This window comes from Vulpes vulpes, chromosome 8 (assembly GCF_048418805.1).
Source record: "Vulpes vulpes isolate BD-2025 chromosome 8, VulVul3, whole genome shotgun sequence".
NCBI lineage: Eukaryota > Metazoa > Chordata > Mammalia > Carnivora > Canidae > Vulpes > Vulpes vulpes.
The window spans coordinates 55,620,932-55,636,279 of NC_132787.1; the positions used below are offsets into that span (position 1 = coordinate 55,620,932).

The 15,348-nt window shown below is 50.3% G+C and overlaps 1 protein-coding gene across 2 annotated transcripts in view; it reads left to right on the top strand.

Annotated features, from left to right (window-relative positions):
* Positions 1-3,591: 3,591 nt before the first annotated feature.
* TBX15 (T-box transcription factor 15) overlaps positions 3,592-15,348 on the top strand; it is a 109,311-nt gene continuing 97,554 nt past the window's right edge. Inside the window, exons 1-2 of one of the 2 annotated variants that reach the window (XM_072766776.1) lie at positions 4,849-4,896; positions 6,815-8,115. In XM_072766776.1, coding sequence (XP_072622877.1) covers positions 8,031-8,115 — 85 coding nt within the window. In that variant the 5' untranslated portion in view covers positions 4,849-4,896; positions 6,815-8,030. Of the gene's footprint in view, positions 3,926-4,848; positions 4,897-6,814; positions 8,116-15,348 lie in introns of those variants that run through there. The other variant, XM_025994655.2, reaches the window with a different exon arrangement.

Here is a 15,348-nt window from a genome sequence, read left to right on the forward strand (position 1 = left end):
CAGAATATCTAGACATGGTCAGTTTTAGGTGAGCAGTCATTATGCTGCTCTTTCCTTTTGGGCTTTCTTCCTGTCAAGGCTGGGACTCTGTATCCGTTTCCCATAGGTCCCTACAGGTCGTCAGTGAGGTCCTGTCTCCCACTCTCCCCTTGATTCCTTCTGACTCTTTGGGTGCTTAATAACCTCTTCCTCTTTAGGACCTGCAGGGCAATAGGGTAGGGGACCTCCAGCTTGTTCCTTTACCATCAGCTTCAGGCCTGAAATAGACCTGTAGACTCCACCCAAGACCTAAGGTTGGTGGCTGGGAAATCTGGGGATTGCCTCAGGAATTAGCCTCATGCATTGGGCATCCTACTTTTAGTTCCTAAACATTAAAGGGGGGACAGATTGGGTCATGAGATTTTGAAAATGCTTTGATATAATGAGTGGAGAAAATGTATAGCACACTCCCAGATTTCTACGTTTCATCCCCCAAGCCTTTTTTTCTTTTCCCAACCACATAAAATTATACACTTAAGTCACAGAGAGTAAACCATCCTGCTTAATCTTTCTTCAGATCGTCCTGCCAGTCAGTACTGGGTCACAAACCAAGGAATGCATGCCCCTTGGGGGAGGGGTACTTAGAATGACTGCTTCAGTCACAAAAAGAAAATATCCCCAGCCCTCCCATTTACCTGAAGGAAAGCTTCTATTTTCATGAATAATGATCCAAAGCAACGTGGCTTCATGATCATCTGATTTGTTTTAATGGCCTAATTCACAATTCTAAGATATGTGTATATACCGCAATGGAGGCAGGGGCAACCTATGTGTAGACCTGAAGGAAGGGTAATAGGAACTCCTCTGAGAACTCTATGCAGAATGTGTGTTTTGGGGTGAGGTGCAGATGCATGCTATTGAAGCCAGTGCTCTCTTTTCTATGTGTGTCTCTCCAACATGTGTAAAATGGTCATCTACATTGTGCAGGCTTTCTGGACCTGCATCTAGGTATGTGGATAAGCCAAAAGTCCTCTTTTTGAGAAGCTTTCACAGTCTCAAGGAGGGGGTATGGCCTGTGGTACATCTACTTCTCAATCCAAACCAGGTCTGTGTGGGAAGGCCAAGGCAAGAGGCTGCCAGAGGGAGATGGGAGATACGGGCAAGGGGAGGAGGAAAACCCTGGGAAGGAAGAGACGCTGGCCCCATCTATGCTATCCCACTGGGCCTGGTCCCAACCGGCCCCAGCCACCGGAAGGGCAGTGAAACCAGAATCAGGAGCCAGGAGCCCAAAGAGAGGTCTAAGCCACTGGAAAAGGTAACTGTGCGCTCCTGGCTGGCCTTTGTCTCCCCCTCTTTTGCTGAGACCCCGTTGTGGTGATTGTGCTGTCACTTTCTGCCCCAGCTCAAGGCAGCAACGCTGAAGGGTGACTGAGGTGGGAGACCCTGTGCCTTGCCCTGCAGTCTCCGAAGCGCGGTGGGAGACACAGAGGGGCTTTGTGAGTAGCTTCTAGATCCCAAGGTTCTTGGAGTGCTGCTGGGGATCCCCAAGCCTGAGGAAGGCTCCTGGAAGTCACTGGAGGCCAAGCCTGCCTGAATCTGCACTCAACCTGTGGTTTCCATTATTCTTTCTTCATTTGCTGCTCGGCTAGCTTCCTCTCACCTTGCTGATGCCCAATTTGAGGGAGCTCTAAAAATGTTCTTTTTTGCTTTTCTCCCAAAAAGCCCAAGGTGCAATGGTGACACTCAGCCGTTCCCTGCAGCACCAGAACACTTCCAACTATAATATCAAGGATTAGATTTACCGCAGGGTCCGGAGGGGAATGTGGCCTTTTCAGAGGCCAGACAGGCCCTCCGCTGTCGCCCCAAAGTGGAAGGGGAGGGAGATGGGCGCTTGTTCTTTGCGGAGGGGCGGGGGAAGAGAAGGTGTCCTCTGCCCTAGGTTTGCTGACCCTGCTCCCGGCTTGGCTTTCGGCGACACTTGTCTGCCAATCCTCTCGGTCTGTCGCTCGCACCCGGGGAGCTGGCTCTTTCCTCCCTCTTCGCTCCGGGATAGAAGCGCCTAGACCAAGGCGTTGGGATGGGAAGATCAGGCTGTGGTTAGGCCGCCGTCCGCGAAATCCGAGACCTTCTTTTCTGCTTGGCAGGATCAACTTCTCGGCCCCTGTGAACTGGCTCTGCGTTGAGCTGCGCTCGGGGTCTCCAGCGGCCCGCGACCAGTGGCATGGCCCAGGAGGGGGTGTGGGAAATGAGAATGGCCAGAGGGCTGGATTGTAAATTCCAGAGAAATCTCTGACGACCGCGCTGTCCTGGAAAAAAAAAAAAAAAAATTTTTTTTTTTTTTTGAGGGTGGTGGGAGGGTCAGTGAGCCGGGACAGCCGGTTCCCGAGGTGATCAGATTTGAAGGGAATTCTGAAAAAGCTCTTCCGCTGTCAAAGTTGCTGGCTGCCCTTGCGCATCCCCTCTCCGTGGGTTCTCCAGAGCAGGCGCCCCGAGCAGGCAAAGCTCAGCTCAGCATCCACGCCGAGGGGAAGGCGAGCGTTTGCTGCGTGCGGGCCCAGGCGGGAGAAGCCTTGGGAGCGCGCGGTCCGCAGGGCGCCCCGCCGCCGGCCTCTTGCTTGGACCGAGCAGAGCAGAGCAGAGCCTACGTCTCCTTCGCCACCAGGTAGAACTGGAAGGAGGAAGCGCCTTGAGATCCACAGTTACAAGACCCTCGATAGTAACGGGGCGACTTTGTTTATTTCTTTCGTTTTGCGTTAGCCAGGGTTGCTTCGAAATCGTACCACGGGAAAATAACCTGTGTGGCGAAATCCCGACAGAACCCGAAGACTTATAGCGTCTGGAGGCAGGCGCGAGATTATCGGGGTCGTTTTCTGGGCGTTTTTGGACAGGTTGAGAGCCCCCCCCCCCAATTCCAGATCGGTCATTAAAATGACTCTGGGCTTGCAGCGTCTGTGAAACTTAGCAGATTTGGGAGGAAAAGGTACGGATTTGGGACTGGCAGGAGTATGGAGAGGCACCGATCAGACCTCGACTTTCGGCTTTCCTCCCTCCCCCATGAAGAACTCGTGGGGGACCGGGGAGCCAGGGGTTAAAGTCGGCCCGGGAGCATCCCCGGACTGCCCGCGCCGAGCCTTGGCCCGGGCCTCAGTCTCTCCCCTTCTTCCATTGGCCCGAGCTCCCAGGGTTTCTCCTGTTCCCTCCTCGCCATTGGTCGGGGGCTGGCTTTTTTTCCCCTCAGACTTTCTCTTCCTCCCCCTCCCTCTCCCTCACCCCACGGACAGGAGCGCACCGCCTGCCCCCAGCTCCTTGGGAAGGGAGGAATTCAGAAAAAAAGTTTCCCAGAAGTTTGGATCAGAGGAAGGACGGGAAGACCGAGAGAGGAAGAGGGAGAGGGAGGAGAGAAAAGGGAGAGGGAGGAGAGAGAGAGAATAAAAAAAAAAAAAGATGAAGTCCAGTCTGCACAGCCTGTGAGCGCCTGCCCCGGTGGGTGGGAAGCAGGACTCGGGCGCTCATGCAGCGAGCGGGCGGCGCTCCGGGCGCTCGTTCCTAGCGGCTGGGGCAGCCAGGGGCGCCGGTCCCGGCCGGCAGCGGAGGGCGGGGGAGGACGCAGGGGGAGGGTGCAGAGGAGCCGCAGGGCCGCCGCCTCTCCCGGGCCCGGCCCGGCGGGCGCTCCGAGCGTGAGGGCGCGGGCTGTTCCCTCAGTAGCGGGGGCGAGCGGAGGCCGGGGTGCGGGCGGCTAAGATGAGTGAAAGGAGAAGATCTGCAGTCGCCCTGAGCTCGCGAGCACATGCCTTCTCGGTTGAAGCCCTGATCGGCTCGAATAAAAAGCGGAAACTGAGAGACTGGGAGGAGAAGGGGTTGGACCTGTCCATGGAGGCGCTGAGCCCCGCGGGCCCACTCGGAGACGCGGAGGACGCGGCCGCACACGGCCTGGAGCCTCACCCGGGTGAGTGCGCAGGACCGGACCGACGGAGGCGGGCGGAGCGGGGACGCGGGCGGCCCGCCGGGCGGGCGGACTGGTGTGGAGGGAGGCCCTGCTCGCTGACGCCCTGCCTTGCTCCAACGCGGGTTTCCCTTCCTTTGCGCAAATGTCAGGAGCCCTCCCCAAGTTCGCCGCGGACGATTTGGGGGAACCGAGCCTTGCATTCTCCTCGCCAGCCTCAAGCAAAGAGGCCTCGGTCCCATCCCTTTCTGTTCTGGGACCGGAGCGCACGGTTCTGGGGTTTACAGCTGAGCGGCCGCAGGCCCCTGGGGTTGAGGAGGGGCGCAGATCGAAGGCGACCGCAGGAGTGGAGAGGGGCTGGGATTCGCTTCTGAGAGCTCCAGAGGACCGGCGCGGAGTTCTCGGGCTCGATACCCAGTCTCGGGAAATGCCCGGTCTGTCCCATTTAGCCTTCGGCCTCGGTCCTCGCCCTTCCCCCACCAATTTTTCGGGGACTCGAGTTCTTGTGTTTCCCCTACTCGGGAGACGACGGAGCATAATTATATTTCTCCTTCACAGTGCTTATGGAAAAAGGTTGTATGTTAGACCTCTCACCCTGCGCCCTGGGTCACTCTTAAGGGCCCACAGGTCTGTGTATTGGGGGGAGCAGAGCGATTAATTTGTGTCTCGGATCTATGCACAGTGTATGCACACCACACGTAAAACACAGAGCCGACGTTGGTATCTGTATTTTAGCAGAAACCTGGATGGGTTGTTGAAGGAAGGGGGAGACAACTTAACGTTTTGTATTAAGTGCCAAGATTTCCACTGTGCAAAACAGCCCCTGGGAACAGCTGTTGTCGGAAGAATCTTGCGCGCGCGCGCGCACACACACACACACACACATACACACACACACTTATACACGTACGCTTGCAGCTTGGTTTAGCGGTTTCAGAAACTTTCCAGCCAGGACTTCTACTGCTATTCTGGAGGTGCTTCTGCTGACCAGCTAGGGTTGGGGAGTAAACCTGGGTCAGCGCGCCGGAAAGCGGAAAGCCAGGGTGGGGGCGGCGTCTCGCAAAGGGATGGGGGGCGGCCACGGGCCCAAGAGCTTGCGGACCAGAGCTTGGGGCCCAGGGGCTTGGGGGCTGGAAAACTGGCCGACCCAAGGAGGGACAGCTGTCGCTTACATTTTCTCTTTCGGCAGTGACAGTTCAATTTCCATGCTCCCGAGGCTAATAATAACGCGATTAGCGGGTGACTTGCAGAGACCAGGGTTTTATGAATTCTCCGTGTTCTTGTGGCCCGTTACGGTATTTGAGTTTAGTGCTGGGGAATTATTTTTATTAGTCGATGAAAAGAAAATTAAAAGGAGATTTATTTCGTCCGCTCAAATCTTTCCCTGTATTTGGATGCGGGTGCCTGTCCACGCGGACCCCTGTGTGGGCAATCCAGAAAGGAACGCGTGGCTAATGTGTATTTCCCATCTCTGGCCAGACTCTATTTCCACACCGCATTTAGATGTTGTCAGAATCTCACTTGGGCCTTCACACAGTTTAGTGAAAGTTCTTTCAAGGCCTCATGACAACTCATGATTAGGGAAGTTAGTTTATTTTACTTTGCTGATGGTGGAAGAGACAGAAATTATTCAACTGCGCGTGGCAGGCACCGTGGCCGCGGGTACTTTTCTCCAGGGAGAGGAGGCCTGGTCGCCTGAAGCTGGGTCTAGGGTCACTGGTTCAAAAGGACCAACACCTAGAGTCATAATCAGAGACTCGGTTTTTACAGTTTTCTCTTTCTGCGGTTCTTCTCAGCTATAGTGAGGAGAGAAAAGGTTGGAAGAAGGAGAGACCAGTCCAGAGACATAAAGGCCAGGACCTGTTTTCCAAAATGCTGTTTTCTTGCTCTCACAGTATAGGGGTAGGGGGTGATGACCTAACACAGAACTTTATGTCACACAAAGTTCGGCTGACCCTTTCCCATTTCATCTTATCGTTTTTTTTTTGTTTTTTTGTTTTTGTTTTTGTTTTTTTTTTTTAAAGATAAAGATGGGTGTTTGGATTAGAGAAAACGAAATATGTTTGTGGGGCTAAGGCCGGGGAGAAAGAAGGAGCTGAAAGACCAGAGCACTTTCGGGCCTCCTGTGGGGCCAGGCTACCGGCCGGGCCTGGCTGCGCCCTGCACCCAGGGAATCTCCAAGCTGGAGCCCCCTCCGCAATGGCCAAAGCTTTCTTACCAACCGGACATAGAAAGAGAAAAGATCTTTCAGAAAAACTGCACGGTGGTGTGCAGCCTCCGCAGTCCCCAGAGTGGAGGAGGCGGAGCTGTAGCCTCTGGGCCTGGATCCTGGAGGAAGGCGAGGCCAGGGCTTGGGGTCCCCAAGTAGGCCTTTCTTTTTCCTCTGGTACAGCGCCCTAATGCATGCACACACACCACCTTTAAAGGTATGTGTGTGGTGGTGGAGGTCAGAGAGGGACACAGGCGACTCCCTTGTGCCCCGGGGCCATGCCTCTGCCGGCCTTGGCCTCAAATGATTTAAACCCCCTTTTTGGATTAGGACCGGGAGCAGGCTGGACCCGCCCGCGTGGCTTGCCTGCGCTAGGCGGATGATAAGAAGTCAGGAATGGGGGAAAAAAGGACAACAAAAACAAAATTGCCACGGAGCTTGGGGGAGGATTAAACAAACACGCACACAGATACAGACAGGACACCCGCCTAAAGCAACTGTGTTTATCATTTTCACCATTTCCTGGCTCCGACTGGTACCTCCATTTCCAGCCCTCCCTTCTGGTGCCTCAAAATCCCAGGATCCCGAGATAACGCAAGGGTTAGATTTTAACGTTTAACTTTTATTCAAAGACGTGGCCTTTTGCTTTTTCACAGCCCGTTTTTCTTTCTGCCTCTGGACAGAGCTGGCTTTAGTTGGTGCCCAGAGCCCGCAGCCCCGGGGGGCGCCAACCTACAGCAGCCGGGGACCAGCCCAGCCTGCGCACTGTAGGAACTCACACATCAGAGGACACACAGTATGTATTTCAAAATTTTCCACCGAGCCTGCTGGTCCCGAAAAACCCTGAGGCCCACAGGGTCTTGGAGAAGGGCCTGTGAGGTGCCCTCATTATTGCTATAACTCTGCGTCTTTTGGAGAAGCCGGCAGGACGCAGCCGCCGCGGGCACGGGAGGGGCTCCGAGGAGACTGACTCCTGATTCTCCGGCCTGCTGGCCCCCGCCTCTCACCAAAGCTGCAACAGGGAAAAACTTTTGAGCCGGGATCGCTCGGAACAGCTGCTCCGGCTGCGGCCTTGGAAGTGTATTTCAGGCACGCGGCAGCGCCATCTGCGCTGGGACCCCAGCCCCGGCTCCGCCCGGCTTCCCCAGCTCGAGTTTGGGCCTTTCCCGCCCAAATCCACTGCCGAGTGCGGCCGAGGTCCGGTCTCCCGCGGAGCGAAATAATTCAAACCTTCTGCGAAAGGATTTCCCCCTCCAGGGCCTGCGGCCCTAAGCCTCGCAGCCGCGGCGCTCCGGAAGTCTTAAGAAGGTGGCGGCGTACGCGGGTGGGCACACAAAGCAGGCACACTCAAGACATGCAGGCGGATCTGCTCTCCGCGCACATGTGCACACGTGTCAGGATCGCGGGTCCCGCGCACCTATCTGCACAATCCCTAGTGAAAGGAGACAGGAAAAGCCCGTGCAGTGCCTCAGGGCTCGCTCTTCTTTCGAATGACCGAGACCAACTGTTGACGAGAATTAATCTGCCAGTTTTATGGCTTGTTTGCTCAGAGTAAAACCCAAGATTTTAATCCTGACATCACCCCTCCACCCACCCCACGCCCCAATAGGGAAACACAGGGTCAAAACGGAGGAAGTGCCTCTTCATTGAAGTTTGAGTAATGGAGAAAAAGCGTTGAGTTTGAAGCCAGTGGGGAGAGTGCACTTGTGCGGGGCAAGAACTAGCCTGGGCGCAGGTCGGAGCATAGACGGTGGGGCAAGGGTAATGGGGGGTGCGCAGGGCGAGAAGCCAAGGTGAGTGCCTGAGGGAGAGTCCGGGGCAAGGAACACTGGTTCCTCAGTGGTGCGTGCGCCCCGACGCCAGTGCAGGCCTCGGAAGGTGCCAGGCCTGGAAACGAGGATGAGCCAAGTGGGGTGCCTGCTGGACATGCGCAAGGCTCTCGCTTGCAGAGTCGAAATGGCCTTCCGCGGTGGCCGCCTGTTTGGTGAGTGACCTTGTGTGAAGGGGAGTGCGGGGGTAGGCTAGATCTGAATTGTCGCAGGCTGCTGAGGATGGTTGTGCTCGGGATGACTGCCAAAGGCCCTTTTGTCGCGCAGGTCGGACGGTGGCTAAATCGGACGCCCCCTGGCTACTCCGGGCTGGGAGAGCGCACTGCAGTCGTTCCCGGGTGATGGGCAGGGTCCTGAAGACGTTCTTTGTAAAAGCCCAGCAGTGGCGCGGTGGCACAGTAGGAGCCCCCAGGGAGGAGGAAACAGTTCTAACCCCCTCCATCCCGCACTTGGAGCCAACTGCTGGAGGGCAGTGGGGAGGACGGGGAATTGGGAGGACCCTCGTGCCCAGCGTTTGGAATGGCGAAGGAAGGGAGGCGGAGTGTGCTGTGTCTTGCACCTCCTCCGGTCTTCTCGCGTTCCCCGCGCGCTTCACAGGTCCTCGGGCTGAGTGCGGAAGGTGCTGGGGTAACAGGCCAGCATGCGGGGTGAGGGTCTCTCCTTTGGCGTCTAGGCGGTGCCAGGCGCCTCGCCCGGCCCCGCCGCCCACCTCTGTCCCTCCGAGACCCGTCCGAAGCGCACGAGCTTAACGCCGGGAGCAACCTCTCCCGCACAGATCAGCTCCGGACAGATCAGCTCGCAGCCTAGGCGCGCAGCGCTTCTGAATTTGCATCTGCCACGCCCCAGCCGACACCCTTTCTTATCGAACACTTTCTTTGGGTTCAGAGCTGGCCACTTGAGGTTTCCCGATTTTCTAAGTTAAACACTCAGAAAGAAAAGTTCGCGGCGTGGCGTTCATGCAAGGAGAAGGGGGAATTAAATTTTTAATAGTGGAGTTCATACTGAAATTATACTGACGTATCCGCTGCCGTTTGCCTGCCCCCCCATTACTTCAAATGGTATCAAGACCATTTTTTTTAAATATTAAAGGAAATTAGTTTCAAATAAAAATTAATACATCGAGCTCGCGAGGAGCGCCTGAAGAATGGTATGATACCTAACCTGGGAGCCCAAACTGAGATGATTGGGTATTGGTGGTTGGTGTTCCCCCATTTATTTGTATAATTTCCTTTGTGTGTGAGGACATGCATTTAATGGAAGCAAGTCCCTCATCATTAATCCTTCATGTTGGGCCATAAGAGGAGAGGGACAAACACGTATGGGCTCAGAAGACCTGAAACATTTTGTTCATCCAAGCTTCTCCAAGGGCACTGCTAGTATTAAAGAGAGAAATATTTCAGGCCTGTCACAATTGTTCTCTCTGTTGCCAAAAATATAATATTAATAAGATGTAGGATCTTTTTCTTTTTTGAGATCCTGATTATGGACTCTGTTGGAAGTTTATTTCTTGCACCCAGGAGTAAAATGATTACTTCTTAAATCTGTCAATTCCTTCTCTAGGTGACTGTAGAGTTAAAAACAGAAACAAGACTGTACTGAGAAGATTCCACAGGGATAAAGCGCAGAGAGCAGACTGGCATTTCACGTTCTTTTCGGGAAATGCTGAAATCCATCTAGTGATTATTATGGGGGGTGGGTGGGTAGCTGGTTATTGCTTTTTTACTCCCAAAAGACAAAGACAAAGTAGTTCTGCGGGAGAGAATATTTAGTGGTTTTCTAGTTTTGACCTTTTGGGATATTTTTCCACAGGGAAAAAGTAGGGAACTGGTGGAATGTGGAATCTTTTTTTCCCTCTTTCTTTCTTTCTTTCTTTCTTTTTCTTTCTTTCTTTCTTTCTTTCTTTCTTTCTTTCTTTCTTTCTTTCTTCTTTCTTTCATCCATGTGGTTTATTTTTGCCTTGCCTTTTCTGGTTTCCAGTAAGCTCTAAATTTTATATGTGCATGGCTGAGATACAGGGGTCTGCACTGGAATAGCAATTAGCAAATTTATAAATTAGGGTCTGTTTACATGTCTTTGGGCAAGGATAATCATTACTTAATTTAAGTGAGGCCCCTGCTTTAAGTGTCAGGATGGAAAATGAGACTCAGTAGGGAGGACAGGAGGTGAAATGGGAAGAGGTGGGGAATTAAGCAACTGGTGACGACAAATCAACATTTATGCAGTGCCATTAATGGCTTCACTTTGAGGCAGGACATTTTGCTGACTACAAACTGATGATGAGCTTTTGATACCAGAAGTGAAAATAGGCCTTGCACTTGAGACTCTATTCTATGCTCTTTTTGCCAGCCAGTGTTTGGCAATGCCCTTTACACCTAAGTGTATAAAATGTATTAAAGAGTATGTAAACAGTTGTATGTCTTTGCAAACAAATTTATGTTTAACTCTGCAGCTCTGAATGAGACATAGATAATATTTCAGGAAATATCAGAAAAATATTAGAGAAAGTAAAGTGCCCCTTCCTTATTTGTGGGGCCAGCTAATAAACTGGAAACACCTAAAATTTGGGGGGGCCAGAAATTTTGTCATCTCTAGGTATCACTTGACAACTCAAGAGAATCCCAGATTTGAAACTTCTAAGTATTGGCATTTCCATGTAGCTGTCAAATTAATTGAAGATTTTGACCAAAGTCTAAGACAACAGCAGAAAAATGAGACTGGATGGATACGATTGAAAAGACCAGGAAGAGTGGAATTTTTTCTAACTAAATTTGACATTTAATTTTGTGAGTAATGCCACCTTCATTTCAGATGGACAGAATGCTGGCTTATACAGAATAATTTCATGTTCTTCCATGCAGAGAGTTAATGGGATTACAAAGGGAAATCTGTTAATAGAAATAACGAGAGAAACTGTGATTTGGGGACAGTACTTTAACAACACAGGAAATATGTGGAAAAATCTCTGTTAGTCTCTTGTATTTTCTTCAGTATAGTTGCGGAGGCTAAATGAGCTGTTTCCAAATTGCCACACACTTTAGAAAATTAACAACCCCCCCCCCAAGTTTGGATTGCACACGTAATATCCTAATATAGCCTTCTTTTAAAAACCGGAATACTACAGACAACTGTAGAGTTCCCTTGAAGAGATCATTAGAGGTCATTATTATGCACCTAGCCGGGAGCCCTGGCATTTTAGCGTCTGGTTCTTAACGGGGTGAACCGAAATTCTCACTCCCAGCACCGGCTGCCTTCTCTGCTGTCTCATAGCCCCGAAAGTATGAAAGTATCGTTGAGCCCCAGACGTGGGCTCGGAAAGTAGTCAACCCCCCTTAGGCTCTCTTCTCCCCCCACTTCCCCTCCCCCCATATCCTGTTCCCCTCCCCCCACTTCCTACGCGCTCAGTGAAACGCCCATAGTTTTCCTCTCTCTCTCTGTGTCTCTCTCTCTCTAAAAGAAGTTGAGATAAAATTTCACCGAGGAAGGAGGTGGGATTGCATCTCTTCCCGTGAAACCAACCCTGGGAACATGGGGCGACTCGGGTAACCTTCCCAAGGGCGCGAATTGGGCCCCGGGCGCGCCTGCCCTCCCCCGGCCCCTCGCCCGGGCCTCGGCGGCGCCTTGGGGCGGGAGCAGCTGCCGGGGCAGGAGCGCTCGGGGCCGACCGCTGTGCGCACCAGCCCGGCTCCTGCCCCGGCGCTCGGCGCTCGGCGCTCTCGGAGCTCGGGCCCCGCCTGCGGGTCAGCGCCGCCGCTGGAAACCCGGGAGTGCGCGCTCCCCGGGGAGGGCCGGCGCCCTGCGCAGCTCGGTCACAGCCTGGAGGGTGCGGGCCGCCAGGGGTAATCCCGAAGGCCTGGGTAAAAGATCCTTCTCTCCCCCCCGCCCCCGCAAAACAAAAACAAAAGCCAAAGAACCCCTCCCCAACAAAACCAAACCAACCAACCAACCAAACAAAAACCCCCAAAACAAAAAGACCCAAGGATCTTACACCTCGCGCCCTGAGGGGAGTTTGAGCTTTGGCTTTCATCAGGCTGAACAAATTTCCAAGGAATCAAACTGACTTCAAACATTAGCAATTAGAAACCAAGAATCCTTCGGCCTGAAGTACTTTTAATCCTTAACCATTTCCAAATGGGTAATTCTAGGGTCAGTAAATATCCTAGCCAGTCAGTTAAAAAGGAAAATCATTCTGTCGGTTGGTTCTTCGATTCCTCTTCGAGAAACAGAGGATCCCCGGGTGCTTCAGATGGTCCATGATGACAGAGATGCCCCCTGCCCTCTAGAAAGCTGGCATTGCTCAACTGAGACAAAAGGACAGCAAACAATTGTCCTTCACGCTATACTTGGAGATTAAAAACAGTGAAGTAATTCTTCTCCTAAAAATAAATTAAAAAAAAAAAAAAACACCCATAGAAATGACTACTAATCTTTGACTACTACATTCTTACTACATAAGAAACAGGCAGGAATGGTTTCCCTGCTACAGTTCAGCAACTCAAGGTTAGCTGAGAAGGAAGTCTTTCCTGGAGGCTCAAAGTGTCAATCACACTGGGCCCCAGGGCCCTGAATTGTAACCTAGGGGGCTTAGGGAACTTGGGTGGTTCAGGGCTTGTGTTCTTGCTCCTGAAAAATATACAACTGATTTGTAGGGAGGAGCAAGCATTGGTGTTAATAAGTGATGGTGAGCACAGCGGTACTTTCCCTAGGTTTGACAAAGCTTCCTCCATTTAGTGGTCTTCTACTTTGATTGATTGATTGATTTGCAGCAAAGCTGGGGGAGGGGTTATATACCTATGCACTAATGAGGGGATAAAAGGATTTGTGAGAAAATGGATCCTATGAGTAAGATTGCAGAAGAATGCTGAATTGTAAAATATTTCAGGAACCTTAATTGGTTATGTGGACATCTTTGAGTCCTTACTGTGCTACAAAGCTTTTAACATGGGCTCTCATATTCAAGATTATATCCATGTCTTATGACAGAAAGAGGGCTCGAATAGCTTAAACAAGACCTAGAGTCTAGTACTAGCTTTATCATTAATTTTGGAACCAGGGATATTTGTTCTAAAGGCAGATGTATAAATGTGAAAAAAATGTTTTAAAGTTGTTTCATAGCCTCTGATGAGGCTTCAGTTCCTGCTTTGTGAAATGAGGGAGAGAGATTCATGTGACATGTGAAGCCCCTTTAGCTGTAAGATTCTGTGATGCTGTTAACTTGTTGAAAATATTAACATTCTCTCCTAATGTACCTTCGCCATCACTTGACTCATCCCTTTGTTGGAACTAGGGAAGTTTTACTGCAATTGTAGAAAGTAACAGTAATAGTAACACAAGCCCACCACCCCACCCCCAAAAATATTTTTACAGCTAGAATTAAGAGCTTCCATAAAGCTCTTAAAAAGTTTTTAGATTAATATCACATGTTCAGAAGTGCTGGATCTAGTCCTTTCTGTTTGATATAACCTATTGTTGCTTGTGTGACTGCCCAGGACCCTCCTGCTGGGAGAATTCTATGGCATTAGTGAATTTAAAGGACATGTAAGTTATCTATGCTTTGGACAATTTTTGTGCCATCCCCAGAAATAGCTGGAAAAACTATGGATTTGAAAAAGGAAGACTGAGAAAAAATAACTTTATCACTAGTAGATTGTATTGGTAGGACACCCCCCCCCCCCAAGAAAATCAGTTGCTCCTCATTATTCTCTAAGCCTGATGGAAAGCACTAGTAACTATTTTCCATGTCTAGTCTGCTAAACCGAGGTCTTGATCTGGCAGAGATATGAGAATGCTAAAAGGATGACTTAGTAACAGGCAAAACGCTTGTCAACAAGATAGATCAGAAGACAGCTTAGCATTCAAGACCTCTATTCATAGCTGCTGAACTTGAGGGCAGGGTCAGACAAAAAACTGGGCCCAACACACACCTAGGAGAGGTTCTCAGATTTCTATCTGTGGGACTGTCTCTCCTTATAGACTAATATAGCTGGGCCAGTGACAGCTCCACACTTGTATTTGGTGGTCCCATTCTCTGCAGCCACAGCCCCTGTGTAGACTTGTGTCATCAAGGAGCTTATGAGTTTACTGTCATCCTTGCTCACTACCACCCCATAAACTGCTGTAGGGCAGGGACCTTGTCTTCACTACTTTTGTATCTCCAGAGCCCAGCATGAGTGGCTGGCACAGAGCAACACTTCATATATAATGATAATAAATAGCAGCATTTGTTGAACACTATGTACCAGTCACTGTGCTAAGTTATGTGTTATATATTATATATATAGTGATAAAATCTATAGTTTACATAATATGTATTAAAATATATAGTATAGTTATGTCATATTATTGTATAAAATACAATTTATGTATTCCAAATCACAGTATATAACTGTATATATATTCCAGATAATACACAACTATATATATAGAATGTGTGTGTATAGAATATACATAGTGTGTGTGTGTGTGTGTATATATACATATACACATATATATATGCACACACTGGTGTGAGATGGTAATACTCTTACTATTATCTTTTAATCATTTCTGTTTGGTGCAATGAATGAATGAATGATACAGTATAGTGGTTAAAAGCTTACTCAGCCATTAGAAACGACAAATACCCACTATTTGCTTCAACGTAGATAGAACTGGAGGGTATTATGCTGAGTGAAGTAAGTCAATCGGAGAAGGACAAACATTATATGGTCTCATTCATTTGGGGAATATAAAAAATAGTGAAAGGGAATAAAGGGGAAAGGAGAGGAAATGAGTGGGAAATATCAGTGAAAGTGACAGAACACGAGAGACACCCAACTCTGTGAAACGAACAAGGGGTAGTGGAAAGGAAGGTGGGCGGGGGGGATGGGGTGACTGGGTGACGGGCACTGAGGGGGGCACTTGACGGGATGAGCACTGGGTGTTATGCTATATGTTGGCAAATTGAACTCCAATAAAAATTATACCAAAAAAAAGCTCAGGTTTTTTTTTTTTTTTTTTTTTCCTGAGCCCTGCCTGGTTCCAACACTTGCTAGTTGCATGACCTTGGGCAAGTTCCTTAATCTCTCCCATCCCCTGTTTCTGCACCTATGACATTGTAATAATAAACATTCATCAAAAAGGTTGGTGGTTGTGAGGATTAAATTAGTACACATAGAGGAACAAAGGATTTAGCAGTGTCCGTTATTCCTATCAATTGAATTGATAGTGATCATGCACCTTAGTGACCTGCCTGATAAGAAATTGTCGCAACCTATAAATCTAGCAGGCACTATTCTGCTCCCCCAGTCTTTTGTTTTCAATGGGATGTTTGGGACTTGGAGGGTGATCAGCATTTTGTCTAGAGCCCATGGTTAGAAACAGAGTAGAGAATCTGAGTATGAATGGCTGGC